This window comes from Plectropomus leopardus, chromosome 6, assembly GCF_026936395.1.
Source record: "Plectropomus leopardus strain MGB_pleo_1.0 chromosome 6, ASM2693639v1, whole genome shotgun sequence".
Lineage (NCBI taxonomy): Eukaryota > Metazoa > Chordata > Actinopteri > Perciformes > Serranidae > Plectropomus > Plectropomus leopardus.
In genome coordinates this window covers 14,744,511-14,757,692 of record NC_142181.1, presented here as the reverse complement: position 1 = coordinate 14,757,692, position 13,182 = coordinate 14,744,511, and the positions used below count along the sequence as shown (strand labels likewise).

At 38.7% G+C, this 13,182-nt stretch overlaps 1 protein-coding gene across 2 annotated transcripts in view; it reads left to right on the top strand.

The window, feature by feature from the left end:
* Window positions 1-13,182, top strand: part of arap1 (ArfGAP with RhoGAP domain, ankyrin repeat and PH domain 1) — a 64,217-nt gene that overhangs the window by 19,968 nt on the left and 31,067 nt on the right. For both annotated transcript variants that reach the window (XM_042487130.2, XM_042487128.2), the window contains exons 3-13: window positions 2,225-2,388; window positions 4,302-4,390; window positions 4,475-4,557; window positions 5,615-5,767; window positions 6,193-6,262; window positions 6,760-6,880; window positions 7,064-7,248; window positions 7,675-7,781; window positions 8,790-8,989; window positions 9,310-9,395; window positions 10,514-10,696. In XM_042487130.2, coding sequence (XP_042343064.2) covers window positions 2,225-2,388; window positions 4,302-4,390; window positions 4,475-4,557; window positions 5,615-5,767; window positions 6,193-6,262; window positions 6,760-6,880; window positions 7,064-7,248; window positions 7,675-7,781; window positions 8,790-8,989; window positions 9,310-9,395; window positions 10,514-10,696 — 1,441 coding nt within the window. The remainder of the gene's footprint in view (window positions 1-2,224; window positions 2,389-4,301; window positions 4,391-4,474; window positions 4,558-5,614; window positions 5,768-6,192; window positions 6,263-6,759; window positions 6,881-7,063; window positions 7,249-7,674; window positions 7,782-8,789; window positions 8,990-9,309; window positions 9,396-10,513; window positions 10,697-13,182) is intronic.

Sequence of the window (13,182 nt, the reverse complement as noted above, 5' to 3'; positions counted from 1 at the left end):
TTTTTCACTCAAACATAATTACATGTGCATGTCTAACTTGAAGATTTTTATGGAAACAAAGTGGCATGTTGTCAGTGTTTGGTCTTCGGCTGTTTGCTGTAATGTGTGAATAATAACTGTTACGTCTTTGCAAGTGTGACATCGGATCATTATGACTCTAACGAGAAGGAAATTCACAAATGACGGGGGAATAAAGAGGAACTTTCGCAATACTGGATGGATAGAAACTAGCCCTGTGTGCTCACTCTTGACTTTCCCATCAGCATGGAAATAGTACATAAGCTACAGTTTGGGTGTCTGTATGAATAACTCAGCAACTGACATAAATAATAATAGAGTAGTAACAATATGAAAGTTATGAAAAAAAATCAGTCAGAAAACCTGCATCAAATGTGCTATAATATGTGGTTCTATTATGTTTTTATGCAGCCTATGTATTGGTTAACATAACATAGAATTGTGACTTTGTATGAAAGGCTACAAACGTGCCATTACTGATGACCAAAATACAACAGTGTAAGAGATATTTTAATTACCAAACATGCCTGTACATCTAAGGCACTGTGTACATATGTGCACTGTCTTCATATTCAAAACCACATCAGTAACATTGCAGCTTTTTTTGGTTTGCTCATCTGTCCATGCAGACCGAAGTAAACATGAGCTGTGGTAATGTCTGATGAATTAATGTCGAATTTCTTTGTACAGTCAGGCCTCCTGGCGCTGCATATGTGTATGTGTTGCTTTGGAAAAACAGTCATTTAGTTATTATTTCAGCCAATGTATGCATAATATATGCTTTAGGAAATAATTAGATATGACCAGTCTGATCTGGGAACACCTTAGGAAGACTTAGAGTAAGTAGCTAGGGCAGCCTTAACTTTCAAAAGAGCCATTTTGACCAAAAATGAATAAATAGATTAAAAAAGTAATTAATTAATTATTGTATTAATGAATCTGTTTGGAGCCACAGAACATATTTGAGTCTTAAAATTAAGGTAATAAGTCTATAAAGTCTAAATTAGCCTATCAGCATTACCAATAGGTCTAAATAGCATCCATTAATATGTTTGACCACAAAGTGGCTTCTCTGGAGTGAGCTATTTTTGATTATTTGGAACTTTAACTTTGCAGCGATCAAGGTGAAAGCAAATAAGTATGTCTACAAACTGCAAAAGCCTCTATTTTCCTCTGCGATTTTTGCTTTTTTTGGATTTGGAATCGACAGTTAATCAACAACCGGCTCAAGACTAGTCACCAGAAGATCGTAGACACAAGACGCACATTTTAGCTAACTTTTATTCTGGGTAACGGCAGTACTTTGAAGAAAGAAGGAATCACTTTAGGCCTATAATAATGATAAATGAAAATCAAAATAAATACACTAAAAACACCATTAGCAAAACCATGTTGGCACTTTATGTTGTTTCAATTCTCAGTCCTTCAAAAGATAAAATTTGTGAATTAAGTTTTAGTGTGATAAATGAAACATCTTTGCTTCATTTTTTTTATCTGACCTACCACTGACCTTTGTTGATTAGAAAATGAAACTGCTTATAATGACAGGAGGGTTCTGCCGTGATCACTGTGCCCTCTGATAATACTTTAATCATGATAATGATGGCAAATTGTTGGCAGTATTGTTACTGATAGAATGTTTTATCACAGTTTATTGTTCAACTGGTTTACCGCCACATCTCTCGTGTGCACGTGTGTGTTTACAGCGGGGCCAGAGGTATGCTGTGTTTACATGGCGATAGGACCTCATTGAGTGAGGCAGGTTCAGGCTTGTTGCTTAAACCAGAAGTGGAGAGAGGAAAAACATAGTTCGGGAGGGGAGCTGAGGGACGCTGCTTTCTCACAGCTCTGGGACCAGTTCTAGTCCCACTGGAGCAGTCAGTAATGTGGATTGAACACAGGTTACCTCTGTGATTTGTTTTTCTTGTTGTACATGCAGTTTATAGAGTTATAACATTTAGCTTGCCAGTGACTTTTTCTTTTAATTGGTGTCTGGAGTAAAATCTCAAATGGTGTTATCTTTGTACTGTGGAATGAAAGAAGACGAGACAAGAGCAGCAAAAGGGCTTTTTTCCCTACAGAGGATGCATAGAATAAGCCGCCTGCTTGGGATTTTCACCCGATCTCAGATTATCGTGGCGTCTGAGGACTCTTCTTCAGGTGTTCAGACCTCTGATGGCCTGTCCTCTACCACTTTATCTCACAGCTCCTCTCCCAACAAGACTGACGACATGCAGAAAGACCAAACTCCACAGGTCCCACCTCGAATCAAGACACCCCAAACTCTAGAGGACGCTCATCAGTCAACTCGGCCTGAAACCCAGCCGGCTCTGCCTTCCAGGAGAGTCCCCCAACCTCCCAGGGAGTCCAGTAAGTATTGTAATCAGCATATAATAGTTATTAGAAATATTTTTGCCATTTTATGCCTTGATTAGATATTCATAAAGATGAAATGAGGGAGTGAGGAGGGGGACAACATGCCACAAAGTGATTATGAATAATATTCAATTTCCTTTTCTGTATGTACAGTAGCGATATGAAATATCAGGACTTTCATCCATCAATTTCTATATAATGGTGCTAAAACACTGTTCAACCAAATTCTGTATCTGCACAATATTTCATTTAGCATATGTGCTTATTAATGTATTTTCTTGCTTAGGCCACTCATTTTTTAAATTGCTAGGCTAGATTTGGGACTTTTGAAGAGGGTGTCAGGTGGCCTACATCATTTTCTAATTGATCATTCACACTTTTTTATGCACTTTGAATGTTAATTTGATTTTAAAGAAGTGTTTAGTAACCAACCCTGACCTCCTATCATTTTGTAAATATATATAATGTTTATATATAATATACACAAAATGTATGTATAAAAGGTGTAATGGAAGAAGTACAGATGTGCAGAAGTTGGTTTTACAGTGCAAAATATCTACAGTCTGAATATATAAGTTAACTGACAGTGTGCATATAAAGAAATCCAGTCCAGTGTGCATTAATGTAACGCTAAGTATTTAGCCAAGCATTAATGTATTGTTGTCAGACTATGGGGCTGGGTGAGAGCCTTTATCATGTGGGCGGTGGTGGAGGGGAAGGGCTGGAATATTGTTTATGATGGTGACAGCAGAGGGGAAGAAACTGTTTTTGAGTCTTGAGGTTTTGGTCCTGATGGACCGCAGCCTCTTGCTTCAGGGCTCAGGGCCCTGGAAGTGTACAGGTCATATAAATTATGTAAATTATAAGAATCAAACAGACAATGCCTGTTAAAACTAAGTAGGTTAATGCAACTAAAAGCGAGCTTTGAAATGTTGATTGCCTTGCTCAAAATATATACCAAGGCCATGAACACTGCAGCTTCCTCTTTATATCCCTGTGTCATTCATTGTAAGTTGATGTGATGTATGCTTGATGCCGTAGTTTTTAAGTCATGAATGTGTATTTAATAAATCTGATTTAAATTAATTGATAATTAATTCAGCTCCAAGTTGGCATTATGGAACAGGTGGTACAGTTTTTAGGCTTAGAGTCACAGTATAGTAGTGCAGCTGCTTTTGTCCATGCTATGCACCTCTGCATTTATTCAAGCGTTTGCAAGAGTGCAGAGACTTTGGGCTCCTGTGCTGAAGAGAAACTGCCTCTGTGTAGATTTGTCTGTCACAATAATTTTCTCAGCTTGATATTCTTAAACCTACCCTTTATGCCGGAGGAAATATGACTCTGCTTAATATTTGTTATTTAGTCACTCAACCTGAAAAGCTAGTTCTAAAGAGAGACAAAAGAAAGGAGTCCTACCATACTGACAGACTGGTACCTGATTTAAGCCCAGTAACACTCAGCTGTCCTTCCCAGACCATTTAGTTTCTGAGTTCACATACAAAGATGAACACAGCTAACGCTCTAATCCACAGCCAGATAACAGCCAGAGTACCTGGTATTGTCAGTGCTGTTATTTACTTTTACTTGTATCCAATTTCTCTACTCTTTTTCTATTCGTACTATACTGTATAGAATTAAGATTGACCTCTACTAACCCTCAGAGCAATATTGTACCTGTGTCCTATTGAGTGTCAGTACAGATTGTTACTGTTAAATTAAGAAAAATCTGAATTTTACAAAAATAAAAGGTTGAATATTTTTCTCTTGTCTTGATTGTGTGTGTTCTTCTTGTAAACAATGCCACTGACGTAAAGGTTTCCTGCAAACCGGATTTAAACTGCAAGACTAAAGCAGTACAGCTCCATTTGTTCTCATCATCTCCCTCCCTCCCTCCCTCCCTCCCTCAGGGGCGGATTCACTCGAAGATAATTCTGATGACTACGAGGATCCAGACTTTTTTTATCCCAGCGTTCAACGAATGAACGTACCAGACAGGGTGAGTGAGAATGTTTCCTTCTTTTAAAATCTTCTTCCTCCTCACCTCCTGCACAGTGTGATTGACAGTTGTCTCCCCCTGTAGGATATGTCCCTGCAAGTGCCCATCCAAGGGAAGGGACGGAAATTTTCTTTGTGCAGTGATGATGAGCTGTTGGATGATGATGAGTGAGTCATGCATCGACGAACAAACCAACCATTAACACAAACCTAGAAACTCACAAAAGAAAAAAAAACAGCGAGCAGACACACATTTGACCTTTGTTGTCAATACATCACTGACTGTGGTAATCAGCATCAATGTTGCTTCAGTGTAAAGTTGTGGTTTTAAATGGTATAATTATTTATCTTTCTTTGTCCTTTTTTTTTGTTTTGTTCATTGAATATTTTCTTTATGTTTTGTTTCACCATTACATAAGTTTTTATCATATCTGTAACTGAGATAGCTTAAAGTGACTTGGTTGCCATGTTGGAAACAATGGAGCAGAATCAATGCACCGCCCACCAGCTGTAGCACAATTTTCTCATTTTATAGCTAAACAGTACACTTTATCAATTATGTTTTCGCATAAAAAACATTTGAAGTGAGAAACATGCATGAATTAGCAGAATCTTGATTCATATGTAATCAGTGCTGCCCAGTTTAACAATTAGACCGCAATTTACCAGAAGTGATTGACATGATTGACAGTTTTGGTAGCTCCTTGGCTTTGACTAGTTGTTTAAGGCGCTACAAGGGAGAGTAGACAGAGGAGTATGTTGTATTTCACAGATTATTTGTCTCATTTAGTGCTGTTTGACTAGAGGGATAGCTTTAGCAAACATGACAAAAAATGCTGTTTTTAAGTTTTTAAGTCACCAACTACAGCTTTAATTGTAGATCAAGTTAACCGCGGCTCTCTTATTTTCGTGAGATTTTTAACACAGTCACCAGCTGGACACAAATTTATTTTTGGTGTCCTGCATAAACCTTTACGCAATGACACTGTTTTCCTTGCTGACACAAAATATACTGTACATTTGTTGGTTTCCTGTCTGATAATTTCAATTAACGGGTAGTGAGACTTTGAAATGTGTCCCATATTATAGTATCTGGTAGATATATTTCTCTAGAAAAATTATACAAGATTATTATACAAAAATTAAATTAATTTCAGGTTTCTTTCTATTAATATAATTCACTCTGTGTTTGTGTGCTTGTGTGCTTATTTCTGTGCATCTGAAGTCCTAGCCCCTGGCAGGATGCAGGCATCAACAGTAATTCTGGCAGTATTTGCATGCCAAGCTCAGGCCGACTGGCTTCTGCCACTAAAGACGATAGCTCTCAGCTGGCTGCTGTCATCAAGATGGGCTGGCTGGACAAGAATCCACCTCAAGGGTAGGAATAACAACACACACACACACACACGCAGACATGCTGATGTTGGGCTAGTTAATATTACTCCACACAGATAACTGCTGTGTTCATGTGATTAGCACTATCTCCATCACACCGTAAACATGACATGTTTACAAAAGATCAGCGTATAGTTTCACTGTTTTCTGTTTTACCTAAACAAATTCAATTAAGCTCTTTTGTGCCTGCCATTCTGTTATTCACAAAATCACTTTTAACATGGTACACTTGGTTTGCATATGCTTTGCCTAGGGTATTAATTATTACAATGAAACAGTTAAAAAAAGTTACGCCGAAACACTTCAGAACATTGCTTAGTTTAACTATGCAAAAAACTTCCTGCTGTATTACAGTAAAGGGATTGGTACTTCACACTTGTAAGTATGTGTTTGTGTTCTCGTGCGCAGGGCCCTTTATTATCAGAGACGATGGGTGAAGCTGGACGTTGACTACCTGAGATATTTTGACAATGACAAGGTAACAACAAACATGTACAGTGGTTTATTTGACAGGACAGGAACAGTGCAGTGAACATAGTAACAAGTTCGAGAACAAATCTGATGTGTTGCATACAGGGTTTCTAGCCTGGGCTTATTTGCAACCCAATTCCCTGGTTGGGCTGTTCTGTCTAGGTATAAAACAAAACATATCACACGGAGCACAAGAAGGACACCAAATAAGCTTAATGCTTAACATGAGTGTATCTCGTGAGTCCTTGTGGATAGATATATTTGAAGACAGAAGTGTATCTGTTGTGTGAGAAAGTCAAGTGACTGATGTCAGATAAGCTTCAAAAAGCACTTTCTGTGTGGATTTCCCATTAGATACACTGACGCATTAAGACTGTGTTGCACACTCACACAAACACAAATATGAACACACACACACCTACGCAGTTCCTGCATGCTATGATGCCATGTTAGATGTTGATCTGTTTAACAGAGTATTTGTTGCTGTGTTTTGGCGTGTTGTAGGAGGTGTATTCTAAGGGGATCATCTCCACTGCCTTCATCACCAATGTTTCCAGTGTTGGAGAGTTGAAGTTTGAGGTCGTCACAAATAACCGAACATTTATCTTCAGGGCTGAAAGTGAAGGTCTGTCTTTTTCATCTAGTCATCTGTGTGTGCACTCCAAAAAATAATGAATGTTGCGATTTGTAAGATGTAATGTGCATGTGTTATATGCATGCACAAATATGCATGTATCTTTGTTCACATATATTTGTACATGCATATTCTACTAAACATGTTAATACATGTGTTTGCACGTCCATCCAGTTGAGAGAAACGACTGGGTGACAGTACTGCAGGACTGCACCAGGGGGCGCCATCGGCGCAGCACCATGAATGTTGGTTCACCCTTGACCCCGGACTATCAGGGCTACCTGGAGCTCAGAGGGCTACGCTCCAAACTTTATACTGTTGTCGCCTCAGATAAAGTCTTCCTTTACAAAAACATGGAGGTAAGGACCCACTGTGTGTGGCAAATCACATGGTAGTAGCGCAGTCCTTTTCTTGCAAAATACGATGTCGAAAAAATATTACATCGTATCATCATATTAAACTGCACCAACAAAACAAATGGTTCTTATGAGGATTACAATACATCTTCCTAACCATGATTGACAGAAAAAACATTGTAAAAAAACAATTTACCAGTCTTGTGTTATTATTTTCCAGTTTTATGTTTTCATATATATATATATATATGTTTATCAAATTTAACATCAGGTGAAACAAAGGTTAAATTTATAGATAAACTAGTGGAGATTTTTTATCTCCACATTAAAAGAGACATTTAATTTAATGTCACACTGCAATTCTGAATCATATTTAAACAAAAAGAAACACAGAAAAATGAAATCTTGTTTTTTTTTTTCTTCTTCCAGGACTATCGTATAGGAGTGGGCATCACATCCATCGAGATGAATGTAGGAAATATTAAAGAGACAGATCGCCGTGGCTTTGATCTCACCACACCTTACCGCATATTCAGGTACTGCGTGTACACAAAAATTCATTGCACACACATTAAATGACTCTCTCTGCCATGTTTACAATACGGTAAATTTTAACTCTTGACCTGCTTTGTCTGTGTGTCCTCTGTTAGTATCCTGTGCGAACACATAATTTTTTGTACTTCACACAGTACAGATTATCGCTTTTCTCATTTTTAATGGATTTCTGTTTTTCTATAAGTATTTAAGTGCAAATTTACCATTCCTTATTGTAAGTTGACGAGTTGGTCTTGGTGCCAGGATACTTCCGGGAAATTAGATCATGTTGTTTTACTGAGAACTCCCACCGTTGAGCTCTGCTCAGAGTCCTCAGTTGGACATCTTTGGAGAATGTGAAAAGCCCTTTGTGTGAGTCTGTGTGTGTGTGTGTGTGTGTGTGTGTGTGTGTGTGTGTGTGTGTGTGTGTGTGTGTGTGTGTGTGAAAAGAGTGAGGCAGATGTGTGTGCACAAGTGTTTGTGTATGTGTGTGTGGTCTTTTGGCTGACAGTGCACAGCCTGCAGTGCGAGAGCTCAGCTTGACAGGATGGGGAAATCTGAAAAGGCTTGTATTTGTATAAGAGTTGGACTGTGAGTCAGTGTGTGTCTCAGTCTAAGTGTGCATTTGTGCAACTCTAGTCATTTCAGAAGTGTGTGTGTGTGTGTGTGTGTGTGTGTGTGTGTGTGTGTGTGTGTGTGTGTGTGTATGTGTGTATTTTAGGAGAGCGACTGATAGATGAGAAGAGGAAGAATCCAGACATGCAAGTCTGTGTCAAGCCACAAATCTGTCTGTGTGTGTGTGTTTATATAGTTTCCATTCTTTGACTCAAGTATATTTAGGAAAACAAGAGCAAAGTAATCGTCAGTACTCAGAGGGCTCATGAGCATAAGGATACACTCTCACACACATACAGGGCAAACACAGGCTTTTTCATTTCTCACTTGGTTATTCTTATCGACACCATCATGTCGGAATTAACACTTGGCCGTGTGTTTATGTCTCTCCGCAGTTTCATCGCAGAGTCAGAGCAGCTGCGAGAGCAATGGGTGGATGCCATGCGGGATGCAATAGGTGAGGCGTTGTCAAATAGAGAGGTGGCAGATCGGATCTGGGCGGAGCCTAGCAACAGTTTCTGTGCCGACTGCGAGGCTCCCAAGCCAGAATGGGCTGCCATCAACTTGTGTGTGGTGGTCTGCAAACGATGCGCAGGTTTGTGTACATTGGTTTGGATCTATGTGTATTTTTGTGTTTGTGTTTCATGTATAGTGTGCATCTCTGCACATTTGCCAATGTGAATAGTTCCTTTTTAACAAAGTTTTGACATTGTTTTCAGCATGATTTTAAATTTGTCCCTTGTCATAAATGTCTTTAAAATGTGGTTAGTGTTATGAGCTGATAAAGTGATTCATGATTTTTCTTTTTTGCTGTTTCAGTGACATGACAAAATTCTCAAATTAGGGTTGTTGTATAATTTCACAGCACTGCTACACATATGTACTTTGTTTTCAAAATTTGTGTGTTTGTTCCAGGAGAGCACAGAGGACTGGGTCCTAGCATTTCAAAGGTTCGTAGCCTGAAGATGGACAAGAAAGTCTGGACAGAGGAGCTTATGCAGGTAAATATTAAAAGTCCCTACAGAAAGTTTAGCTATTTATGCATGACCAATTCATATAACTGTGTAAACATATATAGAGCTGTGGATTCATTGATACTGAGGTAGCAGTTGTTTAGGTACACTGACATAACGTAATACAGTCTGATATAACGGCCCTGCACCTAATCTTTGTGAAGCTTAGAATTACATTTTTGTTGACAATTTTCAGGATTTTTTTTTCAGCTCTGTGATAATTTCTGAGGCAGTAGTTAGCTGTGGTTAGGGGTGGGGAAATATATACATTATACTCAATGTATAGTGACTTGTCACACATGAGACATGCCACAAGCACTCAACCGCCCAGCAACACCACTTTCTCCAGGGCGATAGTGTGTGAGCAGGTGAGGTGTGTGTTTTTATGTCTGCAGGACTTCAGACTGCTACTATTTGTGACCAAATATTATTAATCATTGTTTCAAATATTATTAATATATGAGCTGGAGAGCTGTCAGTTTGTTTCCCTCTCACAGTGAAAAAATCTCACGTTAAATAGCACAGCTTTAACAGATTATCTTTATGCTAACTGCTAACATCAAACTTTTGACCTGAAGCTTCAAGTTCACAGCAAAAATAACTTTTATCCCGAGACAAGCTGAGTGCTTCAGACTAAAAGAACCAGTAGTTCCACTTTGATGTATTTCACCATAAAATACATTATTTAACTTTATTGTAAACTTACTTTATTTATTGCAACTGTAGTTTATGTAGTCATTTAGTACTTTTGTAGACCACAGTACTTTAGAGGATATTTCAAAATATCAAGATGTATATTGTGTATTGTGGTATAACCCAAACATATTGTGATATTATGGATATCGTCCAGTCCTGGACTTGTGGTGTTGTATTACAGTATATTGATTCACACACAGAAGGGTAAAGAATATTGGCAACTTGGTCCAATAAAATGCAATGAAAATAATAACACTAAAAACGTGCAGGCATACCTATAATAAACTTACATTCCAATAAACTGCACAGTGTATATTTTCAGACTAAAGCGCTCAGCTTGAGCTCTACACACATGTTTTCCATCCTTTTTAATTTGCAAATACTTCTCCTGAATCCTACCTATTGTGCAGCTGTTCCTTGTGCTGGGCAACGAGCGGGTAAACACCTTCTGGGCAGCAAATGTCCCACCGAGTGAGGCTTTGACACCCTCTAGCTGCAGCGAGGAGAGACGGCGCTTCATCACCAACAAATACCGCCAGGGCAAATACAGAAAGTACCACCCTCTGTACGGAAACCAGAGGGAGCTCAACAATGTGAGTTGAAATCAGTGTTTTGATTGTTTTTCTTTTACCTGTTACCCTTATGTATGGATTTAAACTTACACATTGTAATTTCTGTGTTTAGAAAGAATTATTATAAAAAATGACTCCGGCAGAATTAGTTTGCAAACAGACCTTGAGAAAGAGAGGCTTTCATATTCAGGGAGGATTTTGAGGAAACTGCAATGGTTGGTTTAGCAATCCACTTTGACTAAATATCCTTTTTTAACCCATCATGGGGGCCTTGATTCATTTATTCAGTTTTTGACACCTGTTTCAGTGAAATATAGTATCGACTACTCCCTTTGCCGCACATTGCAGTGCTTCCTCTCCAGCAGCTGTGAGCATATTTCTCATAGAGGGTCACAGGCTTAGCTGTGACTGGAATTTGCATGGGCGTTTACACAGACACACTATACACTGTATATCTGCATACTACTCAGACCATGACTCAGATTCATAGAATAAAGAAGTGACCAGTCTTGACCTGTTAGAAAGCTTAACTGACAGACGGAGAGACAACAAAACAGGGTTTTCCTGTGAAAACAGTTAAAAAGATCATAACAAAAGTGAGTCTTTTGGTGCAAACACACTTTTTAGAGTCTAATTTTGTGCTAAAAGAGAGCATTTATTTAAAATAGCAAGTATGTTGTTTCACATTTTTCCAGTCAGTGACAATAAAAGTAGCCTGGTTTCAGTTAACTCTTTCAGTGTTTGAGGTTTTTCCTCATTTTCCAGCTGGCTTATTGAGGCAAGCTGTGTTACTTCACCTCAAAGTGGGGCATCCAAAGGACTGATTTGAACTCACTGCAGTTTGAGTGCAGTGCGGGTACTTTGATTGCACAAAGCTGGCTGGCTCCTCGATTAAGTCCAGCATTTACAACACAAGTCTGCCAACTTCAGTAATCTGATTTTTATACTCAAGCGAAATGAATTAGTAATTAGAGTGATATTTCATTTGTGTCATAGTAACTCATGTGTTTTGCAAGCATGTATGACTCAGAAACAACCCAGGAATTCACATAAGCTCACACTAGTGGCGTAAGAGATGCAGCAGTGGCCTCTGCGTAGGGGAGACTTTACAATGAAGTCAGGAATTACAGTACCTATAGATAACAGCCCTCAGGATGGACTAGCTGCATATCTGATCCAGTGTACATTTACTCAAGTACTTCACAATTTTGAGGTACTTTTATTGTACTTCAGTATTTAAATCTAATGCCACTCTTGACTTTTACTCCACTACACTTCAGAGGGAGATGTTTTACCTTTTACTCTACTACAATTGTGTCATAACTTTAATTACATGTTACTTTACATATTAAGATGTTTGCACACAAACTAATGGAAATATAAAAGTGATGCTGAAATGATTAGTGAATTGATTAAAAAATCATTTGGCACTCATTTTGATAACATTTTAAATCATTTTTTATGCTAAAACATTTTATGGTTCCAGCCTCTCAAATAGTATGATTGTACTTACACAGTTTTGCTTAAGTAACATTTTCAATGCAGGACTTCTTCTAGTAACAGAGTGTTTTTACTGTGTGGTATTAGCACTTTTACATAAGGATCTGAATACTTCCTCCATTATTGCATGTTAACGTGGGAGCTTAGAAAGCACACACCTCTGCTCTGTCAACATGAAACAGTGTCAGTAAGAATCAGGACACTTGGGAACAGTTTCTGAATTCCTGGACCTGGGGGGTTTATGTTGTGTCCTCGCAGTGCTCCACTGTGTGCAGTAAATGTCCCAGTGTTATAGACCCTGCTGGGTCACTCATTAGCCGCTTAACCCACTTACCACGAACAATGTGGACTGCTCACAGACACACTGAGTGTGTGAGTGAGTCACATTCAGCACCTGACTGAGTTCTGTTTTTCCTCCATCAAGCGTTCAGGCTTGTCTGTGTGTGAATGTGTGTGTGAGTCACAGTGTTTGGGATGTGCAGAAGGAGATGAAGGAAGTGTTTTTTATTGTTACACACACACACACACACACACACACACACACACACACACACACACACACACACACAAATCACTGCTTGTCTTGGTTTAAAACAGTTTTTGTTCAGCAGCTGGTCCTCCCCTCTTCATTCAGTTCTCCTTCATGATGGCTATCTCTTTTTCCTGTTTCTACTGTTTGTCTCTTGAGAACATGACCTCTTTGGATTTTCTACAGTTGTCTTTCTTTTTGAATGCAGATTACAGTCATTTCAAACAGATGCTGCTCTACCTGTTCTTCTCTGTCCCAAATCGAATACTTGAAGTGCTTCAGCTCTGCATTGCTTCTCTTTTTAAGTAGGGCGTGCCTAAGAAGTATTAGACTCTGCAGTGTGTTTGTGTTAACTGTGCATTAATGTGAAAAGGTATTGACAATAAGGAAGTGTGCGAGTGTGGAAAGAAGTTTAAGAACTGGATGGCTGGCTCACATTCAGGTTTGTTTATCTAGTCCTTGCCTTTTTTCTTTCTTC